Genomic DNA, 18,302 nt, shown 5'->3' with positions numbered 1-18,302 from the left:
GGAAGCTATCGGTGACAGCCTGCGTTGCTGAAAGCACGACAAATCGATCATCGTCGCTCCTTGTGCGGGCACGGCACACGCAGAGAACTGGTTGATTTAGGCTTAGGGATGTCTAAACTTTACTTTACAGTCATTGTTACACTTTAGAATTGAGCCTATTTAAAGTAAAAAGCGCAGGCAGCATGTACACCGACGTGGACGGAACAATAGGCCTCGCTGGGACGGGGCACTGGGTAAGGCCGTTTTCCAAGCAGCTGAGTTGCGATGCTTGAAGTTTCTGGATTTCAGCTTCGCAACATTTCTAACTGTTACCTAAACTGCACCTCAAGCAAGTAGAAGGTCGATCATTACCAGACATGCATTTATGGAGTGGCGATACCGAGCGACAGTCTTTTTTCTTATACGCTGGTAGTATACAGTGGGTGTGCCAGTGTACAGATGTATGCAAATATATCAACAACGACAATTGAAAAAACGCATAAAAGAAATACTAATGCAGTCCACTGAACACGTATGCCAGGGACTCAGTTCACGAAGGCGTGTGAAATTACCACTTGGAAATTGCGTGTTGTTACATATCAGTCGGGAAAGTACCGGCCAAGTGCGGCTGGTAGCTTTCGGTGACAGCCTTCGTAGCTGAAAGCGCGACACAACGATTGTCAGCGCTCCTTGTGCGAACATCGACACAAGACAAAATAGTAGATTTAGGTTCATTGATGTCTATACTATACTTTACAGTTATTCTCACACTTTAAAATTGTGTGTACATGAACAAGAAGCGCTAGTAACATATACAATAACACGGCCGACACGATAATGCTCGCACGGCTGAGCACTGGGTCAGACCGCTCTCGACACGGTGAGTTAGGGCGATTGAAGTATCTGCCTTTGAGCTTCGCAAAATTTCTAACTGTTACCTGGGGTAAGCAGAAGGATAAGCATAGTGAGACATCCGGTGTGGCGGAATCAAACGACAGCTTTTTCTCGCATCTCCGCTGGCAAACCTTGCTAAGCGATCGAGAGAGCTCATTTAAGTTTCGTCAACTTGGCAGCAAAAACATTTTTTTTCTTTCTGGTAGTACTGGCGTTCAGCTCCAGTTTTATAAACACTACAACTTGGAATAATTACAGCTATACACGGCTGACGCGAATATGGCTGGTTACGCATGGGCATATACGAAAAAGGTGCAATAGAATTGCTGCGATACGTACGTGCACCGCAAAAATTACGTATGGCCGGTATCTGTTAAGGTACCACATCTCCTTGCCATCGAATCAAGCGTTTTATATTCAATGACACCGAAACATAGCATGGCACACGTATACAGAAATGTGCACTCTGCGCTGGCAGAAACAGTGCATGATCCAGTATTCACCAGCGCTTCCAATGCTTCGCAGTGTGCACCAGCATCACAGTGGTTAAGCCAGTGCCCCTACCAGTGCGACACAGCTGTTTCCCAGTGCACCCAGCGAAGCGACAGTAAATACCAGCGTATACCAGTGTCTCCAGCGTGTACCAGTAACAAAAAATGTACTGGCATTACGCTGGGCCCGCTGTTTTTTGCAATAGGTTTTTTCAATACGCTGATGAGCATTAAATAAAACTTGCTGCATGTAAACAACTTTAAAGAAAAGGGTGTTGCCCATTGAAGCTGCTAGCTTCGTTCTATTCACTCTATATAGATAGTCTAATGCAAATTTAGATTTCAATTTCTTAACAGTGCCAACAACATCATTTAAAAACCAATATTTCAATTTTTGACCAACTTCTATTGTGACCAAAAGAAAAGGAAGACAGCAAGTAAGGCGGGTCTGGATAATAGCAAGAAATAGCGGGTGACAGAAAACATTAGTGTAAATAAATTGACACTGCAAGTTCCAAACAGAGTTCCGCGAAAGCCACTGGCTGTTTGTCTAAGCATGCTATCTTTTTACACTCTCAATGGAAAGGCTGGGCAGTGGAATGAGTGCGTGTCTCCTTTTTTCAATGTTTACAGTGAATCTCAGTGAAACCAATCTGCTTCCGTTTCGCATGCGTTTGTTTTCTCGCACGTTGCAAGTGCTTCAGACACCCTTGCGTCCAGCGCTCATAACGCCCATTTATCCTTCCACGTAAAGAGGGACCGCCACCGCTGGCACCATATCGGGGAACCGAACGGACAGCAGATACAGCAATTCATCATCATCATCATCATCATCATCATCCTCCTCATCATAAACAACATTATTATTATTATTGTGGTGAAGCCTTCGAACAGTGGGTCGTCCTCTCTAGCGCCTTCTAGTGGGTTGCCCTTTTTAGCAAGAAGAAGAGCAGCTCGTGCAGAGAGTCGGTACCCGCATTGACTGTCACTGTCAAGCATCGTCGACAACCGTCCGCCAATAAACGTCTCAACAATTTGGTGGAGAGTGCTGTGCCCTTCTAACACCTTCGGTTAGCATTTGATGCCCCTGGAGCTACGATCCCGCACCGTGCCTTCTACCATGCACCAAGACGCCGCACAGCAAACGCTTCCTCCTGCGCCGACGCCATGTTCCGGTGTTCCCCGCATCCGGGACCCTCCTGTCTTCACCGGCGCGGATGGCACCGACGTCGAGGACTGGCTTGCTATGTACGAACGCGTCAGCGTCCCCAATCATTGGGACGAGGCAGGTAAACTCGGCAACCTGGTTTTCTACCTCGCGGGTGTGGCCGGCATGTGGTACAACAACCACGCATCCGATTTCCCCACTTGGTCCGCTTTTAAAACTGCCGTCGTCGACGTGTTCGGCCGTCCTGCCGTTCGTAAGCTCCAAGCCGAACAGCGGTTACGTGAACGAGCACAGCAGACCGGTGAGTCCTTCACAAGCTACATAGAGGACATTCTTGACTTGTGCAAGAAAGTGGACGCGAGCACGTCAGAGGCCGACAGAATTACCCATGTTCTAAAAGGCATCGCCGACGATGCCTTCACCATGCTCCTGGCCAAGAACCCTCGCACTGTGGCAGAGATCATTACACTTTGCCAAAGTTACGAGGAGCTGCGACGGCAGCGCTCGATGACCCCTCGACCACCCTCACGTGACGCTGATCTCTCGGCCTTGTCAACACTTCCGGACCACACCGCCTTGCTTGCTGAAATCAAGTCATTCGTGCGTGAAGAAGTTGCCCGCCAGGTCTCTTTACTGGCCTTTGCTTCCCCGCAACGTGCTGAACAGTCGTCAAGCACACTTCTGCCTCCCCTCCGCCGAGCCATTACGCAGGAAATCGCGGAGGTCGTTCCAGAATATCACCAGCCGCCTCCAGTATCTACACCACTCAGTTACGCCCAAGTTGTCGCCAGGCCACCCCCACCGATTCCTGTGACTGGCCCTCTTGGTTACACCGAAACCATCGCCAGACCCCAGGCCTTCAGAGAAACTGTGCCGCCTACATATACCGACGTCATCCACGTGCCCCGTGTGCCGCCCACTATGCAGTTATATCAGCAGCCGGCTCGCCCATCGCGTTCTTCGACATGGATGGGACCCGCGAACCGATGGCGCACTGCGGACAATCGCCCCATCTGCTTTGCTTGTGGTTGCGTCGGGCACGTAGCACGCTACTGCAATCGTGTGCAGCGACCGCAAGTCGCCTCCAATTTTCCCAGCCAATCGAGCCGCTTTTATGACCAACCGCCACCTACGTCACCGTCGTCCCGCCCCGCTCCATCTACCCGCCGCTCACATTCTCCGCGACGTCGCTCACTGTCGCCGATGCGGCCACGTCCACTAGAGGGTGACCAGGAAAACTAGTCGTCGCAGTCCACGAGGCAAGGGCTGCGACGCTGTCGAACTGCGGAAGCCCTCAGGAAAGACAATCGAACGTGATAGACGTGCTTGTGGATGGTGTTCGTGCATCTGCCCTTGTAGATACTGGAGCCGCCGTATCCGTGATGGACGCAAAGCTTAGCCGATTACTGCGCAAAGTGACCACGCCACTTTCCGGGCTCTCCCTCCGTACAGCCAGCGCCCAAAGCATTCACCCTACAGCGATGTGTACAGCCCGCCTCATGATTCAGGACGTGGTGTATGCCGTTGAATTCATCATAATTCCTTCATGCTCTCACGACGTCATCCTAGGATGGGATTTTCTCTCCCGCCACGACGCCGTCATTCATTGCGCACCAGCAGAAATAGAGCTAACACCATTCTCTTCTTTGACGCCGGCCGACAGTCCATCTACTGCAAGCAAATTACTCGTCAGGGACGACACGCAAGCGCCTGCAAACTCGTCCACGGCGGTGTCGGCGTACTGTGCAAGTCTTTCAGACACCACTGCACTCCTCTCACCATTTCATCGTGTTTTCACCAGAAAAGGTTTCCTGGTTCCTTTCGCGACCGTGCAAGTAACTCGCGGCAGCACCACTATTTTTGTTCTGAACTCATCCCCGTACAGTGTTACGTTGGTGCGAGGGGAATGTCTCGGCAGCGTGGAACCCATCGAAGACGCACAAGTCATGGATCAACCTGATGACATGCACTGCCGAAGTTCCAATACGCTTAGTGCTGTTTCTACATCTGTTTCATCATCCGCTGATGTATTTGGTCCTTCCATTGCTGACAACCTTACGCCGGTCCAGCGCTCCCAGCTTCTGGCCCTGTTGGAAGAATTCCGCTCTTCTTTCGATGTCTCTCAACCTTCTCTCGGCCGCACATCCACTGTTACGCATCGCATTGACACAGGCGCACAACCACCACTACGGCAACGTCCATATCGCGTATCTCCCACAGAACGCCGTGTAATCAACGAGCAAGTGGACGACATGCTACGCCGCGATGTTATTCGACCCTCTAACAGCCCCTGGGCATCTCCTGTCGTTCTCGTCGCGAAGAAGGACGGTTCTGTGCGGTTCTGTGTGGACTACCGACGTCTCAACAAGATCACTCGTAAGGACGTGTACCCACTACCGCGTGTGGATGACGCGATTGACAGCCTGCAAGGAGCCGAGTTTTTTTCATCTCTAGATTTGCGCTCAGGGTACTGGCAAGTACCTATGGCTGAGGACGCTCGACCGAAGACCGCTTTCGTCACTCCCGACGGCTTGTACGAATTTAACGTCATGCCGTTTGGGCTGTGCAATGCGCCTGCCACCTTTGAGCGCATGATGGATACCGTCCTGCGTGACCTGAAATGGCACACGTGCCTGTGCTACCTCGATGACGTCGTCGTTTTCGCTCCGGACTTCTCAACGCACCTTCAACGCCTGCGGCATGTTTTAACGCGTCTGAGTGACGCCAGTCTGCAAGTGAACCTGAAGAAGTGCCGATTTGCAGCTCGGCAGTTGACAATACTCGGCTACGTCGTGTCCAAGGACGGAATTCTCCCCGATCCAGCCAAGCTTCGGGCCGTGACCGAGTTCCCCAAGCCGACATCCATCAAGGAACTGTGCAGTTTCTTAGGACTGTGTTCCTACTTTCGGCGCTTCATCCGAAACTTCGCGTCCATCGCATCGCCGCTGACAAAACTCCTCGGTAGTAACGGGCCTCTCCATTCGTGGTCATCACAGTGTGACGACGCATTCACAACGCTCCGTCGTTTACTGACGTCGCCTCCCATACTCCGCCACTACGACCCTACTGCCCCTACAGAGGTACACACGGACGCCAGTGGTGTCGGTCTCGGCGCTGTCCTTGCGCAGCGCAAACCAGGGTTCCCGGAATATGTCGTGGCGTATGCAAGCCGTACGCTTACAAAAGCCGAGACTAATTACACCGTCACTGAGAAAGAATGTCTGGCAATCGTGTGGGCCCTTACCAAGTTCCGACCTTATTTATATGGTCGCCCATTTGATGTAGTCACCGACCATCACGCACTATGCTGGTTGTCCTCATTGAAAGATCCCTCAGGCCGTCTCGCCCGGTGGGCACTTCGCCTGCAAGACTACGACATCCGCGTGCTGTACCGCAACGGAAGGCAACATGCTGACGCCGACGCCCTGTCGCGCTCTCCCTTGCCTGACGACAATGCCCACGACTCAGCGTCTCACCTTGCCGTTTCTTCCATTAGCATTCATGCCGTTGCTACTGAACAGCGCAAGGATCAATGGATTGCCTCACTGATAGACTTGCTGACTGATCCATCCACTCCATCCACTCGCGCGTTGCGTCGTCAAGCCCACCATTTCGCCGTACGCGACGACCTTCTCCACCGACGCAATTACAGCGGTGACGGCCGCCAGTGGCTACTAGTCATACCCCGCAGTCTGCGCTCTGACATATGCGAATTCTTTCATACTGATCCGCAATGTGCGCACTCCGGCGTATCGAAGACTTACCAGCGCATTCGCCAACGGTACTTTTGGCGCGGTATGTACCGCTATGTGCAGAAATTCGTTCGCTCCTGCATAGAATGTCAGCGCCGCAAAACTTCAACGCACCTGTCGCCGGTAGGTCTGCAACCTCTACCCTGCCCTGCCAGGCCGTTTGGGCGCGTTGGCATTGATTTGTATGGGCCACTTCCACTAACGTCGGCCGGTAACCGCTGGGCCATTGTTGCTGTGGACCACCTCACGCGATACGCCGAAACTGCCGCTCTCCCCGCGGCTACAGCGAGCGATGTGGCCTCCTTCCTGCTCCAACGATTCATGCTGCGACACGGTCCACCTGAGGAACTGCTCAGTGATCGAGGCCGCGTCTTCCTGTCTGAAGTCGTCGAAGCCATTCTCAAAGAGTGCAACGTTGTTCACCGCAAAACTGCTGCTTACCACCCGCAGACGAATGGCCTTACTGAACGCTTCAACCGTACGCTCGGCGACATGCTCTCCAAGTACGTCGCCGCCGATCACACAAATTGGGATTCCATTCTACCCTTCGTCACCTACGCATATAACACCGCCCCTCAGAGCACTACTGGCTTTTCACCTTTCTTTTTATTATATGGAAGGCACCCGTCGCACACCATCGACACTATACTTCCGTACAAGCCAGATCCGTCAGAGTGGGCGCCTATTTCTGCTACAGCCAAGCTTGCTGAAGAGTGTCGAGAGCTCGCAAGGACCTTTACAGCGCATGATCAAGAGCGGCAAAAAGGCATTCGCGCTGACACCAGCACTACTGCGCCCATGTTCCTCCCTGGAGCGCTCGTCTGGCTCTCGATCCCTACCACTTCAACTGGCCTATCTTCAAAACTATTGCCCAAATACGAAGGCCCCTACCGTGTCGTCGAACGCACTTCCCCTGTAAATTACTTGATCGAACCCATCAAACCATCTTCGGACATGCGCCGTCGAGGGCGCGACATTGTCAACGTGGAGCGCCTCAAAGCCTACCACGACCCGCTCATAGTAACCAGCTGCTAGGTCGCCAGGCGGCTCCCTCTTCGTACCCGGGGTAGTTGTGGTGAAGCCTTCGAACAGTGGGTCGTCCTCTCTAGCGCCTTCTAGTGGGTTGCCCTTTTTAGCAAGAAGAAGAGCAGCTCGTGCAGAGAGTCGGTACCCGCATTGACTGTCACTGTCAAGCATCGTCGACAACCGTCCGCCAATAAACGTCTCAACATTATTATTATTATTATTATTATTATTATTATTATTTATTATTATTATTATTATTATTATTATTATTATTATTATTATTATTATTATTATTATTTATTATCATTATTATTATTATTATTATTATTATTATTATTATTATTATTATTATTATTATTATTATTATTATTATTATTATTATTATTATTATTATTATTATTACCATCATCATCTATACCATCATCAGAGTGACTACGTCCACTGCAGTACAATGGCCTCTCCCATGTTCCGCCAGTCAACTTGGTCCTGCACTTTGTGCTGCCTTTTTAAACGCGCAAACTTCATAATCTTATCTGCCCACCTAACTTTCTGTCTCCCCCTAACCCACTTGCTTTCGCAGAAAATCCAGTCAGTTACCATTAATGACTAGTGGTTATCTTCCCTGCGCACTACATGCCCGCCCCGTGTTCATTTATTCTTCTTCATTGCAACTACTATAACCTTAACCACGGTTTGTATCGCGATCCATCTGCTCTCTTCTTGTCTCTTAAACTTACATCTAACATTTTCCTTTCGATCGCTTGCAGCAAAGTCCTCCCCCTCTTTTTAATTTTCTATCTTTCTGCACCGTAGCTAAGTAGCAGCAAGATATAGCGATTATAAGTCATTAGAGTTTTTCGCCTGAAAATGCATTACCAGTTGTCGTACAAAGAAATGCACAAGACAAGGTTCATCTTATTCATGTTGAAGGAACAGTTTGTCTCTTCTTAAGGCTTGTTAAGATAAACTTCAAGTGAAACAAGAAAATATGTGGTGAAATGTCTGATTCTGTACACGAGAACAGTTCAATATTTACAGAGTTCAAATGAGTTTGATTGGAGAAACATGTTGCAAGTATTAGCTTTCAAAAAGACTGAAAGGTCGCATCCTTGCTAAGTTCACAACTTTCGACGAGGAGTAGTTATCGCGGATGTTCCTTAAGGACCATAGTTTCGATAGTTATAAATAGGCACATCTAAATAACGCATTGCTACGTCATTCTCATGAGGGAACATGAGGAAAATTAAGAAGAAGGATAGGCAGGAAAGTAAACCAGGCGAGCGTCCGGTTTTCTACCCCACCTTGGTGAAAAGTGATAATGACTGATTGATACGTGGCGTTTAACGTCGCAAAACCACCATATGATTATGAGAGACACCGTAGTTGAGGGCTCCAGAAATTTCGACCACCTGGGTTTCTATAACGTGCACTCAAATTTAAGCGAACGGGCCTACAGGATTTCCGCCCCCATCCGGAATGCAGCCGCCGCTGCCGGGATTTGATTCCGCGACCTGCGGGTGAGCAGCCGAGTACTTTAGCCACTAGACCATTGCGGTGGGGCTGTTGAAGTGATAAAGTGATCCATTCACCTCAATGAATTTTTACAGACACTGAAGGAACTAGAGGCCACTTGTCTAGCCAGAATGTTCTGGTTTTTTCGTTGCTTCTACTAGCTCCAAATCATTCACAAAACCACACGTCGTAGTGTTTATTGCTTCTTGAGGGCTTGGTTTATCATCTCAAAAGAAGGACTTGCGCTTCACGTAAGATAGAAGTTTCAATAAATGCGAACTTTGAGCGTATCATCTATCTATCTATCTATCTATCTATCTATCTATCTATCTATCTATCTATCTATCTATCTATCTATCTATCTATCTATCTATCTATCTATCTATCTATCTATCTATCTATCTATCTATCTATCTATCTATCCGCCTACGACTTTCAGCTCTTCTGGCCATTTTCTATATGGTATCAATACCACACTTGGTATGGCATAACATGACTGTATGACGAGCATATTCGACTAGTCATAACATGAAAATATTAACTTGTATCCCATGAATGCCACGATTTTCATTTCCTGGTCCTGCTGATATTGCGGTGGTTTCGTTTACATGATATGTTTCAGAACTGCTACGGCAAGACATGATTGCATGGCGAAAACACGCGACAGCCCGTAACATGAAAATCATGACATGCTGTATTGTAAGAAGATAACTATATGTCACGCTCATGATGCGCTCACGGCCGTTTCGCTAGCGTCACATATACCAAGTTTGGTATTACGGTACATGAATGAATGACGAGGGTATGTGACTCTTTCAAACATGCTAATCATGAGATGCGTGTCACATAACAACAAAACTACACGCCATGCTCATGATGAGCGGACGGCCGTTTCGCTAGCGTCACATACACCAAATTACGTATTGCCGTACGTACATGGATGATGATAGCATGTGACTGGTGCAAACATGATAATCATGAGATGCGTATCATGTAACAACATGACTACAGGCTGCGCTCATGATGCACTCGCGGCCGTCTCGCTAGCTTCACGTGTGCCACTTTCGGCATTACGTGACGTCAATGAATGATGAAGGTATGTGACTGGTGCAAACATGATAATCATGAGATGCGTGTCATATAAGAACATGACTACATGCCACAGTCAAGGCGAAAATACATTGCGACGTGACCCGGCGCGCGTGCGCGCCGGCGTTCGTTTTTTCACGTCCCACCGGCGTTACGACGCCAGGCGCCGGTCCTGCCACATACTCGCACCACGCGCTGCGCTGCGTTGCTACGACGCCCACGCTTTTTAACACATCAGGCGTCTCTCTGCCAGAAAAAAAGGCAGACGCAGTGCTTGGTAGGTAACGCATCGGTGCGAAATGGAACATGTCGCCTTTCGCGCCGGTTGCCGTATTGCCATGCTATAGTGATGCCGCGCCGACGGACGCTGGTCTCGCTGGTCGTGCCTGGCGTCAGACTCTAAAACGCTTACGTTTTGTTAAAGCAGCGTCGCTATTCCAACATGCGCACGCGTCAACGTAACGTAGGAGTATAATAGATCCTCCTTGATGTGGTCGCGACCATTTACTAGCTCTAGATACACCAATTTTGGGGTTACCTGACTTCAATGAATGACGAAGTAGCTCCACATACACTAAATTTGGCATCACGTGACGTGAATAGATGACGAAGGTAAACGAAACAACGAAACATGATAATAATGACACGTAAGTCTTGTACGGCATAATTTACTTTAACCTCGAGACATTGTGTTGATTTTAAAAAGGCTTATCAATGAAGCTCATTTGTGCTTCGCATATCATCAATTCCTATTGTACGGGGGATCTACCGCTTTATGTGTATTTGTCCTTTATTACCGGAATTAAACAGTACACCTGAAGAAAGTGGTCCCTACTATGATATAAAAAGCCGAGGCGAGAACGTATATCTTTTGAAACTGATGTATTTATTGATATTATTCACGAAAGCATGCGATATACAATTAACCAAGTGATGCACCTTTGTAACAAAGTGATTTGCTGTTCTGCGGTACTGTTTTACGATTGTAAAAACTCTCTGATGTCCCTGTAGAAGAATCGTTGAACTGCTTCTGTATAGACGCATTTTATTTTTCTCTTGTACCAATTCTATCAAACAGGGTTGAACGCTCGTTATATATAGACTAGAATGGACGTTTATTCTATGAGCAGTACAGATCATGAGGAGTGAGAGAAATCATTTATCAATAAAATATAAACTAATCAATAAAATTTCACGTTTGCACACTATTAACGAGAAAATTAGTACAAAAAGAAAGTAATAGAGGCAATTAATAGTACGTTATGCTTCATACATCCTTATAAAGTAACAAATTGTGAAGCTTTTCAGTTAATTTCACAAAAGAAAAAAAACAGTCACAAAATGGAAATATAAATAGTGTAAAGCGTATGTTTAATATTATAAGTAAAATTGCTTAAGCTGGTCGATTGCAAAGTACTTCCTATGAAATTTCTACGCATAAAAGTTTTTAGCACTTCAGGAATGACACAACGCAGCCAATCTTCACTGTTGTTCGTTATGCTGCGCATATCAATATTCAATACGCCCAGGTTAAGCTACGCACGTTTACTTTCAATTTAGCCAGGGTGCGTAGACTATGTGTGTCTTGTTTATTTTCCTTCCGCAGTGTCAAACTTAGTTCAAACTATAGAGGTTGTCTAAACTAATCAAGCCGTACTTCTTTAGTAACGGTTCAGCTGAAAGATCAGGGGCACTGTTAGCAATTACTTTTATAATATTGTTTTGAATTGTTTCAAGTTTCAAATTGTTTGTAGGAATTGCTTTTCCACAAACAAAAAAAGTATTCAATGTAAGATTCAAAAAAGAAGTGTAGGTTACTAGTCTGGTGTTCATTGGTAACAAGTCGTGATAATGGTGGAGAAGTCTTAACGCACTAGCAACTTTCTTAGCTACACTCTCAGTACACGAGTCCCAAGACATATGTTCATTGAATACTACACTAAGGGTTATAAAATTGTGAACAACTTCAATGGGGCTTCCATTTAGAAAGATTGAATTGCAAGCTATAAAATTATTAATTTTTCCCGAAATACAACAGCTCGTCTTTTGGAAACACTTATAACTAGGCCATCAAATGGCTATCATTCCGCCAGCTTAAGCAAGACCTCATTAGCACACTGGAATCAATGATAACTCTCATCGTCGGCCAAAAAAAAGCTGACGGAGTTTATACCTTCCATTGCCTTAAACCTTGAAGCTATCTTGAAAGTTCAAGTAGGTCCTCTATTTGAATGGAAGCATGTTAGTAGTAAAACTGTGATTCACTTTTGCCTGCACCAGCATGCCTTGTAGGTTCATATTACAGTCATACAGGATCTTTGATGTTTATGGGAAACGCTTTTCCTAGGGCTTGTATCTTTGTTATATTGAATACTACATAGCGTTTATTATGTTTTCTAACCCATTACAATATTTGGTTATCAAAGCTAGCGGCTCATTGGGCCCTGCGAAGAAGGTACGTGTTTCCAGTGTGGAATTCGCTAATTTATAGGCTAGCTGTAGACATTGCTGAGAGTATTGTGCGGCTAATTTAGTTCAACTGATGTTCTGTGTGGGTTGCTGAGATGATGAGCGTAGTCACTACGTGTGGAACATTCTCATACCCTCCACTTTCACTTAACATCTTTCTTGAACACCCTGCCTACCAAACGAATAATCTTTGTTTGCACCGTCATGGATGATAACTATTGAAATCTAGGTAATCTAAATGCTGTTAGCTATCTGTGGATTTTCTGGAGAGCGTTGTCTTGATATTCCTGATTCAGTAGATAGTGTTACGTCTGCGCTGTTTATTTCACGAAGTGAATGGTATATGCTAAATTTATATTCAAATTTGAACTTGACCTTGTGATCGATAAATGCATTTTGTGTCCTTTTGCAGGCTTTCATGTAAATAATATACCGTGTACATAGCAGAGACAGCTCTTTCTTCAACTTTTCGACAAAAGCGCACATTGGGTTCACCTATCAGTGCCAACTATTCACAAGTAGTAGAATGAATAAAAGTCTGAATAATTAGGCGCACTGACTAAATTGAGAATTGTGGTAAGCGTCATTATCATGTCCTTGCTTGAAAGGAGTGACAAACGCATAACTTCAATCTCTTCGGTGATGAGCATATTATTATGCAAAGCGCAAACATGTAGTGTAACTAGTATTGGCTTATCCGAGATCGTTCGTCTTTTGTGAATAAAAACTAAACATTTGTAGGAATTGAGAGGTACGTGTCTCGTACTGTTTTTGGAAGGATATCAGGTAATGTAGATAAATGGTGGTTCTGACATTTAGAAGCCAGTGATTGTTCTAGGCGAACATTCGCCAGCTTGATTACTTCGCGATCAGTAGTTCATCTGTGGAAGGCCTATGATTATTCGAAAGATGTAAAAAAATCTGAGTGCTTTTTATTAGGCGCCAAGAAGCAGGACTTAAAAGCTGTGAGCGATTCCATGACTAGAAATTTTATCATCATGTGCAGTATTCTGTTGCTATTATATTCAGCGTGGTCGGACTGTAAGTATTGTAGGGTTTGTTTTTGCTTAGTCACCTTATAGCTATATTTTTAATGATTTTACAAGCCAGGTCGAAACACTACATCTTTGATAACAGGTTTTCAATGTCATTGTTGTGTTGAATGTCAATGTCGTAGTGAATTTCCTCGTCGGGGTGATATAAACCTCTCTCTGCCCGTATTATTGTCTAGAATTAACATGTTAACGCTAGCAGATCCTCGTGCATCAGCCAGGAATGTTTGAGATTATACAATCAGCGAGATTATGCAATCAAAATAGTTGTAAGGTGAGTATTGTGCCCGGTGTATTGTTTTTAAAATATTTAACCAGCGCCTTCAGGGCTTTCAGATTGACGCGGCCATTGTTATGAGCAGTTGCGCGGCAATGATTGATAAAACGCTTAATGTAACGTGGTGGAGCAAAGATGAATGCTTGAGTACCATGTATCGTGGTGCCAGTACATAAAACGATAGCATTGAACATATATTCAAAACACTAATTGAACGTGGAAAGACAATCCCCCAATTTTATGAACCATGGGGGAGTGACAGTAAGCAAAATGCCACACTGTGGAGCATGTCAAATTTTGAGATGACGACACCCTGTTATTACATTCACGAATTCAAAGTAATTGCTAATGAGTTTTAGAATGCAATATTATTTTAAGTAAATTCCTCTTTACGTAGATGCTGCTCTCTGTATTCAATGTAATCAGACACATTCACAGGCCACAGTTTTTTTTCAAACACCTATATATTTGCTCACTCCTGATATGAAAAAATGGTTAGATTAAAACGCAAACTACCCACTGAATTGGCGTTCACGTGGCACGTCTACCAGGTACAAGGTTTTGTGTTTTCGACAATTCATGTGAAGCATGTGCAAGTGTTAAAGCCTATAAATATCCCGCAATCAAAACCGGGATTCATTCGTAAAAGGAAAAAGGCCGATCCCACGTACCAGGAAATCGACGTTACGCGAAGCATGCGGAGGGAAGGTGACCGTGTTGCAATTTTTTTTGAGTGACACGTCATAATCTAACGCTGAATATATGTACAAATGTTGCACGCACAGACATATTTTGAAGAGTTGTGGATGTTTATATAACTACCTGTTTGCACTTGCTCAACGATGCCAAATGGAACATGCGTATTAGCAACACGAGAAGCTGATATGAAGCGCTGATGCCACGGGGATGCTGGCCCTGGGCCCAGCTACCTGAATCAACTTCAGCTTAAGGCAACTAACCAAAATTGACGTTAAACTGACATGATGGCTGTATCACAGGAGTACATATGCAATATTTATAAAATTGGAGAGGCAGCACTGCATTTACTATTGACGTTTCACGATGATGGGTGTTTACTTGAAAAAAAAAAGTTCCGAGACCTGGCGTAACTCTGTGGTAAAACGCTTTATGGACACGCAAAACGCTTGGGTTCGATTCTATCTGGGACCCTAACATTTATTCTTTGCATTCGTTGGAGTGACGCCACCGATGTTGGGTGTTTCTTAATGCTCGCGTGTTAAAATTGTACATCTGTGTTCTCGTCGTTTCTGAGTAGACACTAAGTGTCAATCATCTGTGGCGCATACCCGCGTACCAGCCGCACATACCGGCCCGTTGGTTTGTGCCATTGTTTCTGGACAAGTGTTTGACGATGTACGCGACGGGATTGTGACATTATCCACGCCTTGACCAGGACGTTATATTCGTAGAACCATGCTACCCTCCCATGCTAATTTTTGTTCCCGCCAAGTCAAGGGGGTGACCAAGAGAGCACCGAAATGTAAGCGCCTCGATAGATAGATGGATAGACAGATACGCTCTAAGTCACCGAAGTTCGCTAATAAATGCTTCGCAATCAAAAAGCATGAATGCTGAATATCTTTCTTAAAATTGTGGTTACGACCTTTCATGCGTCGGATATTTAAAAGGCATTGAAATGTCTTGAAGTATTAACTGACCTGTTTGACATCCGCACCAGATGTATAAATCATGGATATAAGAACGAATATGGTTGCGAGTACATTTCCTTCCATGGAGGCTTAGTTCGTAGTGCTTCCGTGTGCCTGACGTGAAGCTATACTGATTCAAAGTTTCGTTAGTACAAAACACGGTCACGTTACTTTTCCGCCTATTATGTGAGGCTGTGAGCCTGTGACAAATACCTCCCGCAATGTTACGCTAAAAGTGTTCTCTTCATCGATTGCCATTTATTGCTTGACACATGACAAGCCTAATGTATTTCTATAGACTTGACTACAGAACAATTGGCATATCCCCGAAGTTTCCACATAAATACTGTACAAGGAACATATGGAGAGAAAGATTGACAAAACCTGCTTGTAGCACAATGCCACAAAAATCTGCAAGTTTCCTGAAACGAGAATTGTTGAGGTACTGCCCCGCAGAGTTATAGGTCCTCTCTTCGATCTGCCAACAAGAGTGAATTTTGTTCATTTCGAAAGGTATTGCTTCTTCGAGGTACGCGTGTATGCCATTTTAGGTTGGTCATTCAAACCTATAAGCCTCAATTTCATGAGTCATAACCCCGCCGACACTTGCAACATTCCTCAGAACTCGGAGACAATAGAAATAAGCTTTGGCGCTGACGCACTGACTGTAAAAATAACCTCATCTTGAGGACACGCATTTGACTTTTGGAATATAAAACGTGTGGAATTTTGCAAGCTGTTATGTTGAAGGCATGCAATATCTGTGCGTACATGCGTTGAGGACGCCGATGAGGAACTACTTCTACCAAATGCATCAAACAATTACGCGCTATTGAATGAAACAAAATGGCGAAGCTTTCATAACGCTTCAAAATCCTTGAAGTAGAGAAACTGGATGACTAAAGACTAACAAGGTTGCTTCAAGAGTGAATTTAAGCAGTATGTGGATTATGATGATTAGTGGAGTTTTTTAGCGCAAGAATCATGGGTGGCCAATGAGCACTATGTCTTTTACGTGATCTAAGTGATGACCAATGATTGGAATGACAAGGTTTATTTGGCTGCATAATAACCCAAAATTACGCACTGTATGACAGCTTAAAACGTATGTATAGGTATAAAATTATGACAGTGACACGTGGTGTAATGCAAGGGTGTGAAATACATGACAAATAACCATTGCATTTACTAGTGAGAGATAGGGAAAAAACACCAATGCATCCTGATGGCCTTTGAGACCAAATGCTAGGTAGCAGGTGCTTTTGTGAGTAGCTGCCACAGCAACAACCTCTATTCAGAGGCAGTCCTACAGATATGTTTGATATATGATGTGTAAGCTATCATTTTTATTTTTATCATCATCATCGTCATCATAATCTTCATCATACGCCTGACTACGTCCACTGCAGGAAAAATGCCTTTCCCAGTCAACTCGGTCCTGTGCTTGCTGCTGCCAATTTATACCCGCAAATTTTTTAACCTCATCTGTCCACCCAACCTTCCGTCTCCCTCTAGCCCGCTTGCCTTTTCTGGAAATCTGGGAAAGCTATGAATGTCCTTAAAAAACGTGAACAAGGACTCAAATACAAGTAGTACTGTATTGCCTATGAACATTCGATGATGAAGAGAAATTTGTTGACGGTAAGCTAGCGAGAAGTGCTTTTTTCTAATGAATTCCAATTCACAGCTCTGAATGAAGATGTAAATGACAGTGAGTGGTTCACCACATTTTTCACACAAAAGCGGATCACCACCGGACAAAATTAATGAGTATGTAATTTGTATGTGTCCTATTCCTAATCTTGTAAGTGTTACTTCTGTGTGGCGTGATTTTGATACTGGTCGCCGATTCCCGAAATGTGGTTTTATTAGGCGAAGTTTATTCTGTGTTTGCCTGTCCCATGATTGCTGCCAATGGTTCCTGAGTTTCGTTTGAGGCAGGGTTTCAAGTCCAGTACAAGGACAGCAATTTCTGCAGTGGCAGTAGTTCCATGGATGGATGCAGCCAGCCTGTGGTGCATGGTGCCCAGACACTCAGCACACTTTGACATGCTATCTGAGCGTGTACATTTCGTATCAAATTCTGTATATTGAGATAACGACAAAATTTTTGTTTTTTTATTTTTTTTCAGTGCCTTTACCACACTCAAGTACTCGGTGTATATAACTGCCTTCTGTATTTTTAGTTGCCTAATATGTTTTACGGCCGATAGTATCGCATAGGCTTCTGCTGTGAAAATGCTTGTGTAAGTGTGCAGAATGCCGACATCTGAAAAATGTAGACTGACTGTTGCATGTGACACAGAAGTATTCGACTTAGAAGCATCAGTAAAAAAATTAATGACAGCTTTACTTGCGCTCCAGTTTAAAGAAGCACGTATGAATATGTGCAATAAGGGCGTGTTTCAAAACGTTTACAAAAGACACATCACAGTCTATGAGCTGCCACTGCGACGGCGGTAGACTTGCACCGGGGGCCGCCAAACAGTAGTCTAGAATGCTAACCTCAATTTCCTCAGCTAGGCCCCTCACTCGTAGTGCAAAAGGGTCTCGTAGCGAGGTACGGTTAGAAAAATGTATAGATGTGGACACATCATTGACAATGGAGTGTGAATGGTGTTATTTGTTTCCGTTAACCTTCAGAAAATATACAAATGATAAGTAGGACCTCTACAGGTTTAGTGACCACTCATTTGATTCAGCGTACAGGCTTTCTAAGAGGCTAGTTCTAAAGGCGCCCGTAGATAAGCGAATGCCTAGATGATGTACAAGATCAAGCATCCGTAAGGCGCTGGGTGTGGCGGGTTGATAAAGTATTGTGCCGTTGTCTAAGCGAGTACATATGAGGCTTTTTTACAGATCTATCAGACACTTCTTGTCACTGACCTTCTTGGCGTGACGAAACCTAGAAGACGTTCATTGT

At 45.2% G+C, this 18,302-nt stretch overlaps 1 protein-coding gene across 1 annotated transcript in view; it reads right to left on the bottom strand.

Moving 5' to 3' along the window:
* The window catches only part of LOC142771395 (uncharacterized), a 46,307-nt gene extending 30,714 nt beyond the window's left edge, over positions 1-15,593 (bottom strand). Inside the window, exon 1 of the mRNA XM_075872873.1 lies at positions 15,389-15,593. Within this exon, the coding sequence (XP_075728988.1) occupies positions 15,389-15,463 (75 nt within the window). The 5' untranslated portion in view covers positions 15,464-15,593. The remainder of the gene's footprint in view (positions 1-15,388) is intronic.
* Between the last annotated feature and the right edge of the window lie 2,709 nt (positions 15,594-18,302).

Source organism: Rhipicephalus microplus, chromosome 9 (assembly GCF_043290135.1).
Source record: "Rhipicephalus microplus isolate Deutch F79 chromosome 9, USDA_Rmic, whole genome shotgun sequence".
Taxonomy (NCBI): domain Eukaryota; kingdom Metazoa; phylum Arthropoda; class Arachnida; order Ixodida; family Ixodidae; genus Rhipicephalus; species Rhipicephalus microplus.
Note: the sequence above shows the minus strand (reverse complement) of the source record. Positions and strands in the feature narration are given on the sequence as shown.